The sequence below is a fragment of the Dasypus novemcinctus genome, chromosome 11, assembly GCF_030445035.2.
Source record: "Dasypus novemcinctus isolate mDasNov1 chromosome 11, mDasNov1.1.hap2, whole genome shotgun sequence".
Classification (NCBI taxonomy): Eukaryota; Metazoa; Chordata; class Mammalia; order Cingulata; family Dasypodidae; genus Dasypus; species Dasypus novemcinctus.
This window is the reverse complement of record NC_080683.1, coordinates 4,987,369-5,006,712: the sequence shown is the minus strand read 5'-3', so window position 1 is coordinate 5,006,712 and position 19,344 is coordinate 4,987,369. Positions and strand designations below refer to the sequence as shown.

Below are 19,344 nucleotides of genomic sequence, written 5' to 3'. Positions count from 1 at the left end.
TACTTATATAGCTTTCAGGCGGAAGGGGCGGGCCTTTCTAGAAAAACACTTCCGGAAATCCTTGGCACCAGGCGACTCGACTTCTGAGGGGCGGGCTTGAGCACCTAAACTTCCGGTGTGGTCTCCTCTTTAGTGTCCGTACAGTTCTTGGATGCGACTGCAGTGAAGGTTCCGGGTGCGATTGAGCCTTAGACTTCCGTGAAGTGGTTAGAGCTGAAGTGGTTAGGGGCTGAGATGGAAGACGGGAGTAAAACATTTTAACGCAAATATCTAGAAATGGTTTCGCGCTGTGCCCCTGTGACTGGTAGATCCGCTCTCGGGAACCGACTCGCCGAGACTGACAGCTGCCGGAAGTGAGGGTGCGCGGAATGGCCGCCGCCGCCACCATGGCGGCAGCCGCCCGAGAGCTGGTGTTGCGGGCTGGCGCCTCGGATATGGAGGAGGAGGAGGGCCCGCTGGTGAGAGCTCGGGGTTGTTTCCCCTTTCGGAGCCCGGTCCAGCTGCCCTCGCATGAGAAAGACCCAGGCTGGATTTAGACACGAGGGTGGGATGTCGGCTGCCATTGGTGATGCGACCTGTTCGGGTCCCTATAACCAGTCCCTGGGATCGTACCGGAGCCTGAGGGGGGACCACAATGAGCGAGACTCGGGTTTCGGGGCACAGTTTCAACTTTCCTCCAGAATTGGGGGCAGAATAGAGAAGCAGTATAGTGTAAAGAAAGGTTAAGGACGTGACTGCCTGGGTTCGAATTCCAGTTCTGACACACGCTGTGTATCTTTGGGCAAGTTAACCAGCGTCTCTGTATCATTACTTTCCAGACCTATAAGGTGAAGAAAATAATCTTACCTACGGTATAGGTTGTCGGTAGGAATTGGTAAATGAGCAGGTGTAAAGTGGCATCTGGTACCCTCTGTTTCCTGACATTTCTAGAAAGGCTGGGGCTACCCAAAGGGGTCGTGATAGAACATCTGAGATGGCAGGAGTCCATCTGAATTCAACTGCAACTCCTAATTTTCCTCACTCGGACACCTCCACTATCTTACTGTGTTGTCTGCCTCTTTTGTTATATTACTGATCCACCAGCCCCAAGTAGTAGGTGGGATACTGTGTTAGTCTTGGAATTCTTTGACTCAACACCTATGCTCCCCAGTAAAAGGCTTTCCCCTCCCCATGGAGGATTGGGGGTATCCAGTTATATAGTTTGTTCTCCTCTTCTTTCCTGTACCCCCCACCATTAACCTGTCCCTTTTCAGGGGGGTGGCCCTGGGTTTCAGGAGCCACTGCAGCTTGGGGAGTTGGACATAACCTCTGATGAATTCATCCTGGATGAAGTGGATGGTAAGTGATGGCATGGGGTGAATGTGGAGCTGGAATTCAGTGTGCCTATAATCTGAGAGGCATGGGGGCTGGAGGAAATAAGGCAGGGATTAGAGAGCACATTCTCAGTGTTGGAGGAGGGAGCTGTGCAGCTGGGTCTTTATGATAAACTGATAAAATTTCTATTTTCAGTTCACATTCAGGCAAACCTGGAGGATGAGTTAGTAAAGGAAGCTCTTAAAACGGTGAGGTTTTCCACTATACTAGTTCCCCCTCCATCTACTCTTCCCCCGGAAAAAAAGAAAAAGAAAACAAACCTCTTGCTCACATACCATCACCCTGGTGTCTCATCCTCTATCTTCATTGATTCTGTTCCAGTGTTCCTTTGATATGACTTTATGTTATCTTTATGTTTTCCCAGGGTGTGGATCTCCGTCACTATTCAAAGCAGGTTGAATTGGAGCTACAGCAGATTGAGCAGAAATCCATTCGAGATTGTATCCTCTAGCAGAGGAAAATAGTCAAGTGATTGATATGGGGATCTTTTGGGCCAAGGTGTAGACAGCCTCGCCAGGGACTGAGATCTCCTTGAGGTTTCTGTCACCTTGGAAAAAATCAGAGGGCTCCTGCAAGTCTAATGATCTCCCATCTTTGCCATGTGGTCCCTTGACTTTTTCTGGTCAGATATCCAAGAGAGCGAGAACATAGCATCTCTGCACAACCAGATCACAGCTTGTGATGCTGTTCTTGAGGTTAGAAACCATGACCTCTTACCTGCTAACAACCCAAAACGAAATCATAACCTCTGGTGCCATTCTCTGGGTTATTGGGCTCAGGTGGTGACAGGTTAGAGTCACTTTCAGTTTGACCTCAGCAACCTTTTTCGTGTTACCATCGGAGCTAATGTTATTTCCTGGTGATCTTTGGGGTCTCTCATCATCTGGGGACTTCATCGAGTGACTTAGGTGGCCCACTTGTCCACTGCAAACGCTGTGGCACTCCAGAAGTATCTTCTGTCCTCTCCCCAGCGCATGGAGCAGATGTTGGGGGCTTTTCAGAGTGACCTCAGCTCCATTAGTTCTGAGATCCGGACACTGCAGGAACAGTCAGGAGCCATGAACATTCGGCTTCGAAATCGCCAGGCAGTGCGGGGGAAACTTGGGGAGCTTGTCGATGGCCTGGTGGTGCCCTCTGCTCTGGTCACGTGAGTCATCAGTTTGAAGGGTCACACTATCTATAGCAGGTAGATGGGCTGGGGTAACCTACCACACTTAGCACGTGGGACTCCTGGGGCTAGGTCAAGCCTACCAGAAGTTGGCGGGTAGATTGACAGTCCTTTCTAATCTTGATGCATGCTTCAGCATCAAAGCTCAGGAAACATCTAGGGTCAGACATGGGGGGCAAAACTTATGCTGGGGGTGGGGGGAGTCCAGAAATAGAAAACTTTATACATCTAAGAAGACAGAGGAGAAAGGTTAGATATAAGGGGTGTAGTTTGGATCTCATGTCGGAATATCTGGCTCTCCCTCCTAACGCACCTTCCCCCCATCCCCTATTTCCTAGGGCAATTCTGGAGGCTCCAGTGACAGAGCCCAGGTTCTTGGAGCAGCTGCAGGAACTGGATGCCAAGGCAGCTGCAGTCAGAGAGCAGGAGGCTAGGGGAACGGCAGCCTGTGCAGATGTCAGAGGCGTGCTCGACCGGCTTCGGGTCAAGGTGGGTTGGAGACTGCTAGAACCAGCCTCCCAAAGACTTTCACTTTGGATTTCCCTAGCAGAGCTCATTGTAGCCTGTCCCTAAGATCTTATTCCTGCCTTTACCTGGTTGAGCTCATCCTCACCTCTCTGGGTTCCCCTGAAAATCTTCAGAAACACTGAAGAGCTGTTTTCTGACCCTCTCGTGTATTTAGCATCTGTACTTGCCCATTTTCTCCTAAAAAGAGGGTTGTAGCTTCACGTCCTGTGTTTGGTCTTCCACGTCTAGGCAGTGACGAAGATCCGAGAGTTCATCCTCCAGAAGATTTATTCCTTCAGAAAACCGATGACCAACTATCAGATCCCGCAGACGGCCTTGCTGAAGTACAGGTCACTACCTGAAGGAAGGGCCTGGGACGGCCCCTGAGCTTTTGAGCACTGTGTGTGGGTGTCCGAGTGTTTTGGCAGGCAGTAAGACTGTCTTATCCCTTGCCCTTCCAGGTTCTTCTATCAGTTCCTGTTGGGCAATGAGCGAGCGACGGCAAAGGAGATCCGGGATGAATACGTGGAGACGCTGAGTAAGATCTACCTGTCTTACTACCGCTCTTATCTGGGGCGGCTCATGAAGGTGCAGGTAAGCGCAGGAGAGGAGGCACTCCTGGGCACGGGCTAGGAGAAGGGAACACCCCTGGGCAAGGACGGGTGGTGTAAAGAGGAATTTTTTTATTTTTCACTGTGGGAAGAGATGGTTACCGTTCTCTTCTTTTTTCTCTAGTATGAGGAAGTTGCTGAGAAAGATGACCTAATGGGTGTGGAAGATACAGCAAAGAAAGATATCCTAGAGCTTGTGTGGGGCCCTTGAGAGTGGGCGGGCTTCTGGCTGCAGCCTCTGAAGCACTACCGCTTACTTCTTTTTGTGGGGCCAAAAGCTTTGAGAATGTGATGAAAGCTGGGACCTCTCTCCCAGAAAAAGGAGCACATAGTTCTGACACAGTTTTCTTTTTCAATTTCATTAAAGTGTATCATTCATACACAAAACTACATGTAAGTGTATAGTAAAAGTTGTGAACTAACAAAACAAACAGGCATAACATCCCACGGGGTTTTCTGACACATAGCTTTGCATATATCAGGATATAGAGACCCCGGGAAGTCCGTTCACAGACGGCAGGGGAAGTGGGCCCTGGTGCTGTGCCAGCTGCCGGGGCCCCCGGCGGTAGTCTTTGGGTCTGGTTGTGGGCACATTGTTTTCCCTGACTGACCCTCCCCACGATTCTTCTCGAAGCCATCCCTCCGCAGCAGGAACACCATCTTTACCCTGGGGACCCGCGGCTCTGTCATCTCCCCCACGGAACTCGAGGCCCCCATCCTGGTGCCCCACACAGCCCAGCGGGGAGAGCAGAGGGTACGAGAGGAACAGGCTGCAGCCACGAACAGGCAGATCCGACCTCCGGGCAGAGCTTCCCCACCTCGGTGCCTTGTGTGTCGGTCCCATGAGACCCGGGAGCGGCCGTCTCCAGTTGCCCTAACGTGCTGTGATGTGAAAAGCACTTGGAAACATTGATTACCAGGGCAGGCAGGAGCGAGGGGAGTGAAGTGGCACGAGGCAGGTGCAGGGAGACCGCCCGCAGGTGGCGTGGGCTTTTCTTCGCGTGCCCCTGATCTCCACCTCTTCAGCATCTGCTCAGGATGCTGTCACACGGCCTGGACTCAGGTCGGATGGGGATGAGACTAGTGGGAAGAGTCTCCTGAGTTCTCATTATACCCAGGTTTGCTGGTTTACAGATCTGTCCCTTCTGTTCCTCTTCTGTCCCCTCCTAGTATCCGTTTGAGGCGCTCTTCCGCAGCCAGCACTATGCCCTCCTGGACAACTCCTGTCGTGAATACCTCTTCATCTGTGAGTTCTTCGCTGTCTCTGGCCCGGCCGCACATGATCTCTTCCATGCCGTCATGGGCCGTACGCTCAGCATGACCTTGGTAAGAGCCCCTTTGTCTGCACTTCTCATCAGCACCATGCTGGGGTCATAACTCGGGTAGTACTGAAACCGGAACTCCCTCATTCTAGAACATCTAAGCCTGATACCCATGAAACCCTCAAAGCGTGGGGTCCACTGAGACCGACCCTACAGCTGATTCACACCCAGGAGGTGCCTAAACCTTGGTGCTCTAACTGCCAACCCATTCTCAGCCCTGAATTCTGCTATGATAAGTTTGTGTGACCGTAGATTCCGGGGAGCAAAGCAGCGGGACCACCAGAGTGACCAGTGGACAGGGAAGCAGAGGGGGGCATTTCCCTTTTAGCTCTCTCTTCCCCACCGGTGCCTCGTCTCCAGGGAAACACATGTGTTTGTCCATAACCACTGGAGCAACCAGCTGACTTTCTCTTCCAATCCTCTGCCTGTCCCTACCTCACAGAAACACCTGGAGTCCTATCTGGCTGACTGCTACGATGCCATTGCAGTTTTCCTCTGTATCCACATCGTCCTGCGATTCCGCAACATTGCAGCAAAGAGGGATGTTCCCGCTCTGGACAGGTCACTGAATTCTGGTCCTCGATCCCCTTCAGGCCTTGAGCTGTGTCTTACACCACTCCTCCCTAATCCTTGGGCTCCTTGACATGATTTCATTGACCCTCATCCCTGTTCAAGGCAGTACTGCCGCTTTCTGACTCCTCCCTCACATGCACCCCTGCGATCACCAGCCATCAGCCATCAGCCTGAGGGATGCCCCAGAATTGCACAGGCCCCCGCCCCCCTCCAGCCCCCCACAGTCCCTGCCAGCTGACCTCTGCTCCCGTTTAAGCCTGCAGGTACTGGGAGCAGGTGCTTGCCTTGCTGTGGCCACGGTTTGAGCTGATCCTGGAGATGAACGTACAGAGCGTCCGAAGCACTGATCCTCAGCGCCTTGGGGGGTTGGATACTCGGCCCCACTATGTGAGAGAGGGCAGGGGTGACAAAGTGTTCCTGGGAGGCTGGGCTCCAAGCCTGGCTGTGTCAGGTCTCAGCCGTGGCAGGGTCTGGCTAGGTGTGTAGCCACAGCTTGTGAGGGGGCAGGCCGGGGGTGTGGTCAAACCCATGGCCTGTTGGGCACTGTTGGGACTAGGGATGAGAAGCGGGGCCACAGGGAAGCTGGTTAGTTGGCTGGCACCAGGGGAGCTGGGAGGTTGTTGGTTGGGCCAGGAGTGGGTGTGATGTTCTTCGGACTTTCTTTCTCCTAGATCACACGCCGGTATGCTGAGTTCTCCTCTGCTCTTGTCAGCATCAATCAGACAATTCCCAATGAGCGGACGATGCAGCTGCTGGGACAGCTACAGGTGAGGGAGGGCTGGAGAGGCCTCCCAGCTGCAGTCGGCTGGAGTGGGGGTGGGGTGGCACGAGGACCCTGCCTTCTCTTTTTCAGGTGGAGGTGGAGAATTTTGTACTCCGAGTGGCCGCTGAGTTCTCCTCAAGGAAGGAGCAGCTTGTGTTTCTGATCAACAACTATGACATGATGCTGGGTGTGCTGATGGTAACCAAGAGCCTCCTCCCCTGCCTCCTGCTCAGAGGACTTGCTTCCCCCACTGCTCTCGTAGCTCCAAGAGGGCGGAGATGTCTGTTTTGTTCACGGTTCTAATTCTTGGAGTCTGGCACAGTGTCTGGCCAAGTAGAGTGGGTGTGGAATGAAAGGAATAAGTGAGATGAGGGACTGCTTTTCCCCAAACTTGAGATTTCCCCTTGTCTTCCCCAGGAGCGGGCTGCAGATGATAGCAAGGAAGTTGAGAGTTTTCAGCAGCTGCTCAATGCTCGGACACAGGTAAGGCTGTGGGGGAGAGGAAAGGGACTTTCTTATGTGTGTGAGTGTGGTAGGGGGTGGCCACTAACAGACCTCAGTATACAGAACTGGGGTTACCATTCCTGGTTTACAATATGCCGTCATCACTGGTTCATCCTATTTTATATATATGTATATATATACACACACACATATATAATTATATATATATTTTTAATGGTAGTAACACCCGTGAACCCACTGCACATTCCAAGAGCTGGTACTGTGGCAATAACCTATATCTAACTATGATATCCTCTTCATCTGATCTCCCTGCCTCTCTTGTAGAGGCGCCCATTGATCTAAGTGTTGTGTTTATCATGCTCTTGCTTTAAAAAATATAGCTATATGTATGTTAAAATGGTGTATTATTTCATTCTGGTTTTGAGTGTCATAAAAATAGAATCATAGAATTTTTTCTTGCATAATTTTTTTATATTGTCATGTTATGCTGTAGCTCATTTTTCACTGCTGGACATTTGGGTTGTTTAAATTTTTTGCTACTGTGCGCATTGTTTGATGAACACCCTTGTATGTGTCTCTTAGTGCACCTAGAGATGTAGATAAGCTTTATCAAAAGTTTCTTTTGGGCATTTACCTATGAGTAGGCTTACCAGATTATAGGGTATGCCAATGTTTACTTTACGAGATAATGCCAGATTGTTTTCCTAAGTGGTTGTACCAATTTACTCCTTACCAGCAATATGTAAGAATTTTCATTGAGCCACATTTTCTCCAACATGTGATCTGATCAGACTATCTTTGCCATTTTGGTAGGTATCTCATCAGGGTCTTGATTTGCATTTTTCTGATTACTAATGAGATTGAACATCCTTTCAAATGCTTAATGGCCATACCAGATTTTTTTTGCTTTTTTTTTTTCCTGTAAAATGTCATAATATTTGACCTTTTAGAGACTGGGTTACTTGTGGCTTTCTTTTTGATTTATAAGAGTTCTTGATGTATTTTACTTTTATGGGTCGTTGATTATTTAGGTTGTAAATGTCATCTTCCAGTATGTGTCCTAGCTTTTTACTTTATGTTGTCTTTTATTTATTTATTTGTTTATTTATTTATTTATTCTTAAAATTGTGGTAACATAATGTATCTATACCACAAAATTTCTCATTTGGGTATGTACCTAGGGTGGAATTGCCAGGCCATATGGTAATGCTGTCTTGAACTTTTTGAGGAACTGCCCAACTGTTTTCCACAAGAGTTGCACCATTTTGCATTCTCACCAACAATGTTCAAGGGTTCCAATTTTTCTGCATCCTCACCAGCACTTGTTATTTTCTGTTTTTTTTAAACAGTGGCCATCTTAGAGGGTGTGAAGTAGTATCTCATTATGTTTTATCGATTTGTATTTCCCTAATTTAGACTACTGATGTTGAACATCTTGTCATATACGTATTGACCATTTGTCTACCTTCTTTGCAGAAATATTCAAGTTCTTTGCTCATTTTTTTATTTGGTTGTTTGTCTTTTTGTTGTTGAATGGTAGGAGTTCATCATATATTCTGGATATTAAACCCTCACTAACTGTATGATTTAGAACTATTTTCTCCTGTAGGTTGTCCTTTAACTTTCTTGCTAATGTCCTTTGATGCACAAAAGGTTTTAATTTTGATGCTTTATAGATCAAGTTCTCTTAACCTTCTTTTTCAGCAGTGTCTTATTATTGGCTTTATATTTTCCATATAAATTTTACAGCCAACTTGTATGCTGTATTAGTCAGCCAAAGGTGTGCTGATGTAAAATACCAGAAATCCGCTGGGCATTATAAAGGGTATTTACTTGGGGAAGGAGCTTACAGATACCAGGCCATAAAGCACAAGTTACTTCCCTCACTAAAGTCTATTTTCACGTGTTGGAGCAAGACGGCTGCCGACGTCTGTGCGGGTTCAGGCTTCCTGGGTTCCTCTGGGCTCAGCTCCTCTGTTTCCTCCACAAGGTCAGCTGTAGGCTATGAGGCTCTCTAGGCTTTGCCTCTCTTCACAAAGTCAGCTGTTGACTATCAGGCGAACAGCTCTGTCTTTCCCTGGGGCTCCATCTTAAGGCTTCAGCATCAAATTCCAACATCAAAACTCCAACATTAAGAACCCCAGCTCTGTTCTTCGCCATGCCCTAATTATAACTCAATCATGCCCAGGTACAGATCAGATTACAAGCATAATCCAGTGTTTCTTTTTGGAATTCATCAGTTATATCAAACTGCTCCAATGCTTTCTCACACACACACACACACACACAACCTTTTAGGATTTTGATTGGTGCGACATTAAAATCTATAGATCAGCTTGAAAAAATTGCCACTTTATGATATTGAGACTTCCCCTCTACTTACTTAGATATTCTTTAATGTCCTTTAATAACATTTTATAAGTTTCTGCACAAAGACATTGTATATCTTTTGCTAGATTTATTCCTAGGTAGGTAAAATATGTAGATTTATTCCTACTAGGAATAAATAAATCCTTTCCAATCCTTATGTCTTTAATTTCTTGTCTTTAATCTCTTACTGTACTAGCTAGGACTTCCAGAACAGTGGTGAATAATTGAGTAAAAGTAGTGGTAATGAGACCCCTTATCCATTTCATGATTTTAAGAGAAATGCTTTCATCATTTCCCCATGAAGACTAATGTTGTAGCTTTTTGGAGATACCCTTTATCAGGTTAAGAAAATTTCTTTTAGTCCCTAGTTTTTTAAAAATCATTTTAAAATTGTGAATAGATGTGAATTTTTAATCAAGAATGGATGCTTTATCTGCAATTGTTGAGATGATCTTTTTTTTGTTTTGTTTTCTGTTATATGGTATATGACTTTATAGATTTTAGAATAGTAACCACTCTGGATTTGGTTTGCTGATTTGTGTAGGATGTTTACTTGTCCATGCATAGGTGAGATTGACTGTGCATTTCCTTTCATATGTTGTCCTTTTGTGGATTTGGTACCAGGGTCATACTGAATTCAGAGAAGGAGATAGGAAGGGAGTATTTCTTCTTGTTCTTTATTCTGGAAGAGTTTGTTTATGTTTGAAATGACTCTTCCTTGAATGTTTCATAGAACTTGCCAGCAAAAGCATCTGGGAAGATTTAAATACATAAAATTCCCTGTAAGTACTACTTTCATTGTGTCTTATAGGTTTGAATATAAAATATTTTCACTATTGTTCAGTTCTAAGAATTTTTATGTTTTAATTGTACTTTCTTCTTTGATCCATGGGAGTTTTGGAAGATCATTTAAAATTTTCCATTCTTTTTTTTTTTCTTTTTGTTATTAATGCCTTACTTAATTGCATTATGGATAGAGAATGTGGTCTTTTGGGTACTGATTCTTTGAAATTTGTTTTGATTTACTTTTTGCCTACATGATCAACTTTTGTAAATGTTCTCTGTGTGTTTGAGAAAAATGTGTATTTTTTAATGGTCAGGTGTAGAGATCAAGCCTTTCAGTTGTGTTGACCACATCTGTATCTTTACTGATTTTTTAAAAATTTATTTGAATTATCAGTAACTGAGACAAATGTATTAAAATTTGTGGTTTTGTCATTTTCTCTACAGTTCTATCAATTTTTGCTTTATATAGACTTCATCTTATTCTAATTTCTTAAAGGTTTAAAATCATTAGATCTTATAAGTGACTTGAAGCATTTTTCATTATATAATCACCCCCTGTATCCCTAAAAATGTTTTTGTCTAAAAGCCTGTTGTCTGATATTAACATGGCTCTCCCCCAGCTGCATTTTGGTTAATATTTACCTGTTATGTATATTTCTATTCTTTTACTCTCAGCATTCTTGCATTCTCATAATTTAAATATCTTTTGTAAATAGCATATAGCTTGAACTTTTAAAATCTAGTCAGATTATCTTTGCCTTTTAACTTGTGATTTTAACCCATTTATGTTTACTGTGATTAATATTACATTTGGACCTTTTTCTACCATCTTTGGTTTTCTACTTGTCCTCTCTCTTAGGTGTTTCTTGTTTAAGTTTGTTTTTCTTATTATAATTTTTTTCTAATTGTTTGGGATTTGTACTCTTCTTTTAGAATTTGTCCTTTAAGTTTTATCTTGCATATTTACCTTTAAGTTTTAATTTAATGTTTAATCTCTGTATTAGTCAGCCAAGGAGGTACTGATTCAAAGTACCAGCAATCTGTTGGCTTTTATAAAGGGTATTTAATTGGGGTAAAAGCTGACGTTACAAGGCTCTAAAGACTCCATCTCAAGGTACTGTAAGAGGTACTTCCTCACCCAGAGTCATTTGCCACGTGTTGAAGCAAGATGGCGGGTGACATCTGCAAGGGTTCAGACTTCCTCTTCCTCTTGAGGCTTCATGGGTCCAGCTTCTTCTGATCTCAGCTGAGGCTAGCATAGGGCTCGTCTCTCCTCCTGGGGCCTCTGCTGTGTCTATGGCACTTTCTCTTCTCCTTTGTGTACCTTCTGTGTGTATCCTCTGTGTATCTTCTGTGTGAATCTTCTGTGTCTCCTAGATTGAGCATCCATAGATAATAGCCCACAGAGCGGGTAGGAACTCAAACTGAGTCTCCCTAATGACATGGTTGAATCAAAGTTCTAATCTTAACATAATTTAATCAAAGACCTCTCTGCTGAATGTAATACAGTCAAAGGGTATCGCCTCCAGAGGAACAGACCAGTTTACAAACATAATCAAATATCTTTTTTTGGAATTCAGAAATAATATCAACCTGCTCCAATCTGCTTCCCAAACAACATATGGTCTTTAAGATATTTCAACTCTATTTTTTTTTAAATTTCTCTTCCCTTTCCCCCCAGCCCCCTGTTGTCTGTTCTCTGTGTCCATTCACTGTGTGTTCTTCTGTGACCGCTTCCATCCTTATCAGCAGCACCAGGAATCTGTGTTTCTTTTTGCTGCATCATCTTGTTGTGTCAGCTGTCCGTGTGTGCAGCGCCATTCCTGGGCAGGCTGCACTTTTCTTTTGCGCTGGGCGGCTCTCCTTACGGGGTACACTGCCTGTGCATGGGGCTCCCCTATGCGGGGGCACTCCTTGCACGCATCAGCACTGCGCATGGGCCAGCTCCACACGGGTCAAGGAGGCCCGAGGTTTGAACCGCAGACCTCCCATGTGGTAGACGGACGCCCTATCCACTGGGCCAAGTCCGCTTCCCTAGATATTTCAACTCTAATCTCTCCCTTCCTGCTTTTGTGCAAATTGTTGACCAGTATTTTTTTTTTTTCCTGTCCCACTTTAAATTGTTATTTCGTAGTGAGGATGCTTATTTGGATTTCTATGCATGTTTTCCAGTTTACTTGCTCACCATTCCCCTTGAAAGCTCAGTTTATCTTTTCTGTATCATTTTCCTTCTTTCTGAAGTAAATTTTTTAGGACTTCCTTTGGTGAAAACCTGGTGATAGTAAATCCTGTTTTTGTTTTTGTACAAATGTCTTTTTTTTCATCTTTTTTGGGGAAAGATAGTTATGCCCTTAAATTCTAGGTTAGTTACTTTTTTCTTAACATTTAGAAGATGCTTTCCCACTATTTTCTGACATAAATTGTTGTTGTGGAGAAGTTTGCTGTTCTAATTATTGTCCCTTTGAAGGCGATCCATTCTCTCTGACTGATTTTAAAGATCTTTTTCTCTTTGGTATTCTGCAGTTGTACCACAATGTGTCTAGATGTGGATTTCTCTTTATTTATCTTGCTTGCTATCTGTTGAGTTTCCTAGAGCTCTGAAGTTATGTTTTTCATTAATTTGGGACAGTTGAGTCAGTATCTCTTTAACCATTGCCTTTCTTCCCTACTCCCTTATTCTTTCCTTCTGAGATCTGATTAGTTGTAGGGTAGACTTTCCCTTTTTTTCTCTTTTTAGTACAATTAACATGTAATTAGGTGATAAAGGAAATGGTTGTACTATTCAGGGCAGTTTGGTGGCCAGAGGGAATGTTGGCCATCTTCAGAAGTGCATGCACTTCTTCAGACTCCCTGATCCTCCAAAGATGCACCTAGCCAGCGGACTCTGCCGAGAGCAGCTGAGGTGCTGTGGCTTCACCAGATGTGGGGAGCCAGCTGTCATCAACACCCTGCCCCTCATCCTTTTAGGTCGGCTGCTGCTTGGTATTTTCTGGGAAATATCTTTAACTGAAGCTCAGTGCAGTGTTTCCATCTGGTCACTTTTCTGTTATCAAAACATTCTCATACATACTTTTGCTGTATAGAAAACTTAAAGAAACTTTACCCACGTTGAGACCGGTGCTGTCCAATGGAAATATAATGCATATCACAATGTGAGCCACTTCAGAAATTCCAAAATTTCTGGTAGCTGCATTTAAAAATGTAAACAAAAACAGGTGAAATTAGTTTAATAATGTATTTTTGACCCACTATATCCAAAATATTGTCATTTCAACGTGTATTCAATGAAAAATAATGATTTTTTCCAACACAAAGTCTTTGAAGACCAGTGTGTATTTTGTGCTGACAGCACATTTCAATTCAGACTAGCCATGTTTCTCGTGATCAGTAACTACATGTGACTCATGGCTGCTGTGTTGACTGGTGTGGGTTATCTCTGCTCGCTGACCTTGTCTTTGCACTTCACTTCCTGTGCCCCACACTGTTGTACTGTTAAAGGTATGTGTGTTGGGTGGGGGTAGCAGGACTGATTATTGCATTTAGGCAGTTGTAGCAGGTTGAATTTGGTTATTTAATCTCTGCCCAAAACACATTGCAAAAAAAGAAAAATGCCTTGATTATAGTAAGATCCATTCTCAGGAATGTCTCCATGTTTCTCTTGCATGCCTGCCAATCCCCAGTGGATATAAGTGGTTATTTTGTGGGAAGAGTAGAAAAGATCCAAGAAGTTTATTTTTAAATGGGGTGAAAGTTTCATTTAGTCACCATCTTACTATCTGGGATTTTGTTTTGTTTTGCTTTTTAAATTCCTCTCTGCCTTTCTTTTAAAAATTAAAAAAAAAATTTTTATACCAAATACCATTGATTGTACACTTTGGATGAATTGTATGCTTTATTAATATGTATCAATTTTATTTTTAAAAATTTAATTTTAACTTTTTACTGTGCAACATTTCCTTTGTATACCCTGATGCAGAGAATAGCTTAATGAACCTCCCAGGTGCCGGTCACGGAGATTCAACCAGTAACAAATAATGGACAGTTTGTTTCATCTACAACAACATCCATTGCTTATCTCCAGTCCCTCCTCCCCCATTATTTTAGATTAAACCTAATACATCATTATCTCTTCATCTGTATCAGGATTTGTTTTAAAAAAATAGCCATAATATCATTATCAAACTTTAAAAGGTTAATTTTTTTATATCAAATAGCTAATGTTCAAATTTCCCCAGTTATCTCATAAATTATTTTTATGGTTCAAATCAGGATCCATACCTACATCTCTTTTTAATCTATAGGTTCTCCTTCCCTCCTGCCCCCCCCCGCCCCCCGCAGTTTATTTTGGAAGAAAGTAAGTCATTTGTGTGTAGAATGATACGGAGTCTGGAATTTGCTGGTTGTGTTCCATGGTGTAGCTAAAATATTCCTCTCTCTTGTAAATGTGTAGTTAGATGGAAAGGCTTGGTCAGATTCCAATTAGATTTTTTGTTTTTACCAGAATATTTGTGAGGTGGTGGTGTGTTCTCCCATCAGGAGGCATGTGATGTGTCTTTTTGGCTCTCTTTTTGTTATATCAGCAGCCTTCAGTGATCACTGCCTAGATCCATTATGTAGATTTCTGTAGGTCTTAAATGTCTCAAAATTTTCCATTTCCTTATTTGTCTGTTGCATTGAGTCTTTTCTTTAGTTACAAATTCTAGTTCACTAGATCATTCTTCAGTTATTTCTTATCTGCTGTTTAACCTGTTGACTTTCAAAAATTTCAACAGTTATTTATTTTCATTTCTAAAACATTCCTTTCCCCCCCAAGTCTATTCATTCCTAATAATACTTATTATTTAGTATCTTTGTTTGCATCCTTAGCATTTTATACATAAATTCAACTGCTATGTGTCTGTTTGACAATTCTCATTTCAGCAGTCCTTGGAAGCCTTTTAAATCCATTGCTTACTGCTCTGCTGATTATCATGGTAGTTTGCCTTCTTACGAGTCTAATGATCTCTGAGTTCCCTGATTGATCTTAATCATGGGGAGTCCTTTTGACCTAAATTGGAGTTGAGGATATTTCCTTCCAGAGAGAATTGGCCTCTGCTTCACCCACCTGGGTCTACACTGCCATCTCTGAGGCTCAGCTTCCCAACTTGAAGCTGAGATCAGGCCGTTTCCAGGTAGCAGTGTTGCCATGGCTATTTGCCTTCTGGCAGCTCACCCCTCTGGCTCCAGCCCTGAACCCCAATTCCTTGTTGCTTTGATACAAGTTTAAGTTTAGTTTTTGTTTTGAAGAGGGGATCCTTAGAGATTTCCCCTTTTCTCGTGAGACCAGCAGTGGCATAAAGTGTGTGTCCCTTCCAGAATTCAGCTGTTCTGCTGTGGGAGTGTTCTTCTGATGCCAAGATACCTGACCCTGGGCGTATGTGTGTGTCTCCAGGAGTTCATTGAGGAGTTGCTCTCTCCCCCTTTTGGGGGTCTGGTGGCATTCGTGAAGGAGGCTGAGGTTTTGATTGAGCGTGGACAGGCTGAGCGACTTCGGGGGGAAGAAGGTATGAGGACGGTGTGGTGTTGCCGGGGGCAGTGGAAGGTGAGTGGACAAGAAACATGATTGGCTGCAGATTTCATGGGCGGAGGGGGGAGGGCAGGTAAGAATGGGTTGGGAAAATACCAGAAAAAGAGGAGTTGGATGGTGAGGATGGCTGTGCACTGGGGAGAGCTCAGTGGGGTTGACGACTGCTCTGCCCGGTCCCTCTCTGCAGTCCCTCTCTGATTCTCTCCTCAGCCCGGGTAACTCAGCTCATCCGCGGCTTTGGTAGTTCCTGGAAATCATCGGTGGAATCCCTGAGTCAGGATGTGATGCGCAGTTTCACCAACTTCAGAAATGGAACCAGTATTATCCAGGTGACTGTCCCCCCCCAGCTCCCCATCGCTGATTTTTTCCTCTCCTTTCCCCTGGGTGCATTATCATCCCAGTGACCCCTGGTCCTCTGATTCCCGGTCATCATTAGTACCACCCCCAGCCTGAGCCCTCCACGTTTTCTCTGCCAGGGAGCACTGACCCAGCTGATCCAGCTCTATCACCGCTTCCACCGGGTGCTGTCCCAGCCCCAGCTCCGGGCCCTCCCCGCGAGGGCTGAGCTCATCAACATCCACCACCTCATGGTGGAGCTCAAGAAGCACAAACCCAACTTCTGAGGTGCCGCGTCCCGGGATCTGCCGGCCCTCTCCGCAGGCTGCCTGCTCCCGGTTCCGTGCCCTTCACCGGGGGCCCTTCCGTTTCTCTGCTTGCCTCCTCCTCCTGCCTTCATTCCCGCAGGATGGCCTGGATCCCCTTGGCTCTCTGACTCTCTGTTCCCGGGAGCACTTTCCCCTAGGCTGCCAGCATGACCTCGATCATTCCCTCTTTTCCCCAGTTTTGTCATTCCAGACCCCAGCCCCATGCACTCCTAAGGCTGTTTCCTTCCCCCAGCGACACCCTCCCTGCCTCAGTTCCCGGTTCCCTCAATTCTTGCGACCAGGTCCTGAGCCGTGAAGCCTCGACTCTTGGAGTCGGTGGCAAAGGGAGACTACCTCCAAGTCATTGGCTTTTTTTCACTCAAAATGATTTCTTTTCTCTAACTTTTTGACCTAAGATCTCAGCAACTTGAACAGTAACACACACCGTCCTGGCCTGAGAGTTATTCCAAGGTCTGTCTGCAGAAAACAATAAATATTTAATGTGAGGAGACACTCCTCCCCCGTTTCCCTTCTCCTTCCCGCCGGGCCTGGCGGCATCTCTGCTCCAGGGGCAGCCTCCCTCTCACTCTGCTGGGCCTGCCTCCCTTCCCGCAGGGGTCCAGAAGAAGCGCCAGAGAGTTGCAACCGCCCACCCCCATCTGCGCCAGACCGAAGAGCTGGCTGCACCCTTGGGGAGCGCGTTTACAAGTAGCCTACCTGGTAGGGTCAGGTCGCCCCGGGTTAAAACGACAGCTGCGTGCGGCCTGGAGCGCCCCACACTCTCCCAGCGGGGCTCTCGGCCTCCTCAGCTCACCCCGGGGTCACCGCCCAGGTGACCTCAGCTCTCTGGTTGTGGCTGTCGTCGCCTCTTGCTGGAGGGCTGCGGCAGATCAGGTTTGCTGTCTGTCCAGCTAAGCCACTCTGGCTTGGAGCCTCTGGGGCCTTCTGCCTGCACTTCCTTTGAACTCAGATCTAGCCTGGAGAGGTGCCCTTAAGACCCAAGGAGAAAGCCGGGGGGAAAATGGCAATTTGCAATTTGGGGGTGTTTCCGGGCTTTTCCACCCCGAGGCCACAACTTTCCTTCCCCAGGCCCGGGGGCTGATGGAAGGAAAGTGGATTTCATTCTCGCTCAGGGCCCCGGGATGCAGACCGCCCGCGGGGCCGGGGTGGCGGGTGCGCCGCGAGGCCAGGCCTGGGCGGTGCTCGGGCGCCGGCAGAGGGCGAGCGAGAGCAGCCGCCCCCGGTCCCGGCGGGCTGCCGGCGGTGGGGCCCGGAGCTGCCCGCGGGGAGGGCGGCGCGGCCAGGGCGGCTCCTGAGGGCCCGCACGCCTCGGGGGCGGGCCAGGCGTGCCCCCGCCCGCCCCGCCGCCCCCGCGCTGCCCAGCGCTGCCCGCGAGCCCGGCGCCCGCCCAGGCTCACCCCGCCTGACCCGCGGTCCCGAGAGGCGCGAGGCCCGCCGGGCGCTGCGCTCCACGCCGCCCGCCCGCCCGCCCGGGGGTCCTCGGCCAGCCCTGCCCGGCCGCCTCGCAGCGCCGCCCGCCAGCCTGCCGCCGCCTCTCCAGGCGGTAGATGTGCGGCCTCTGGGGTTCGGGGCTTGAGGAGGCGCGAGAGGGCAGGTTCAGGGAGAAAGGTGCCGGCTGCCCGCCGGGGCACTGCGAGAGGCGGGTCCATTCAGGTCAGCCATGCCCCAGTGCGGCACAGCAGCGCGTGCTCCTCGGGGAGCCGAGGCCGCGCGGGGGTTGAGCGCCTGCCTCCCACGCCCCAGTCCCGGGCTCAATCCCCGGGAAGGCTGGACGGGCCGGCGCCTCGGTTCTTCGCAGCTTTGACAGCGTCCTCTGTTCCCCGCGTACCCAAGGATGTAGGTTTGCCCGGGAAGCACGGGTTTGCAGGCCTCGGCGGGGCCGTGCTGGCATGTGCCTGAGCCGCAGGGCTGAGGGGCACCCCGGGGGCTGGTGATTCTGGAGCCCCGCGGGCAGCTTGCCAAGTATCTGGGCCTGCACAGTTCTCGGGGGCATGCAGCTTCCCCTGGGGGTTCCATAGCAACCCTGTGTCCTGCCGAACGCGTGATCCTGACCCGAGAAGATGAAGAGGCCTAAGCGCGGGAGGGCGGGCGGCGGGGCCAGCCTGGCCCGCAGGGGGCGCTCCTCCGCCCACCCGGGGCGCCTGCCGCCTCTGCTCAAAGGGCGGGCGGCGGTACCAGCCTGGCCCGCAGGGGGCGCTCCTCCGCCCACCCGGGGCGCCTGCCGCCTCTGCTCAAAGGGCGGGCGGCGGTACCAGCCTGGCCCGCAGGGGGCGCTCCTCCACCCACCCGGGGCGCCTGCCGCCTCTGCTCAAAGGGCGGGCGGCCATCCCAGCCTGGCCCGCAGGGGGCGCTCCTCCCGCCCACCGGGGACGCCTGCCGCCTCTGCTCAAAGGGCGGGCGGCGGGGCCAGCCTGGCCCGCAGGGGGCGCTCCTCCCGCCCACCCGGGGCGCCTGCCGCCTCTGCTCAAAGGGCGGGCGGCGGGCCCAGCCTGGCCCGCAGGGGGCGCTCCTCCGCCCACCCGGGGCACCTGCCGCCTCTGCTCAAAGGGCGGGCGGCGGGGCCAGCCTGGCCCGCAGGGGGCGCTCCTCCGCCCACCCGGGGCGCCTGCCGCCTCTGCTCAAAGGGCGGGCGGCCATCCCAGCCTGGCCCGCAGGAGGCGCTCCTCCGCCCACCCGGGGCGCCTGCCGCCTCTGCTCAAAGGGCGGGCGGCCATCCCAGCCTGGCCCGCAGGGGGCGCTCCTCCCGCCCACCCGGGGCACCTGCCGCCTCTGCTCAAAGGGCGGGCGGCCATCCCAGCCTGGCCCGCAGGGGGCGCTCCTCCGCCCACCGGGGGCGCCTGCCGCCTCTGCTCAAAGGGCGGGCGGCGGGGCCAGCCTGGCCCGCAGGGGGCGCTCCTCCGCCCACCCGGGGCGCCTGCCGCCTCTGCTCAAAGGGCGGGCGGCCATCCCAGCCTGGCCCGCAGGGGGCGCTCCTCCGCCCACCGGGGGCGCCTGCCGCCTCTGCTCAAAGGGCGGGCGGCGGGGCCAGCCTGGCCCGCAGGGGGCGCTCCTCCGCCCACCCGGGGCGCCTGCCGCCTCTGCTCAAAGGGCGGGCGGCCATCCCAGCCTGGCCCGCAGGGGGCGCTCCTCCGCCCACCCGGGGCGCCTGCCGCCCCTGCTCGAAGGGCGGGCGGC

General features: G+C 49.1%; 1 protein-coding gene across 1 annotated transcript; it reads left to right on the top strand.

Annotated features, from left to right (window-relative positions):
- Nucleotides 1–102: 102 nt before the first annotated feature.
- Nucleotides 103–16,660, top strand: VPS52 (VPS52 subunit of GARP complex). Its single transcript, XM_004479795.5, has 20 exons — nt 103–458; nt 1,254–1,338; nt 1,510–1,562; nt 1,739–1,814; nt 2,002–2,069; nt 2,346–2,521; nt 2,881–3,031; nt 3,299–3,399; nt 3,511–3,643; nt 3,785–3,842; nt 4,281–4,414; nt 4,831–4,986; nt 5,425–5,543; nt 5,819–5,942; nt 6,227–6,322; nt 6,409–6,516; nt 6,736–6,801; nt 15,371–15,482; nt 15,716–15,834; nt 15,982–16,660. The coding sequence occupies exons 1-20, from the start codon at nt 369–371 to the stop codon at nt 16,126–16,128; spliced, it is 2,172 nt and encodes a 723-aa protein (XP_004479852.1). The 5' UTR covers nt 103–368; the 3' UTR covers nt 16,129–16,660.
- Nucleotides 16,661–19,344: the final 2,684 nt, after the last annotated feature.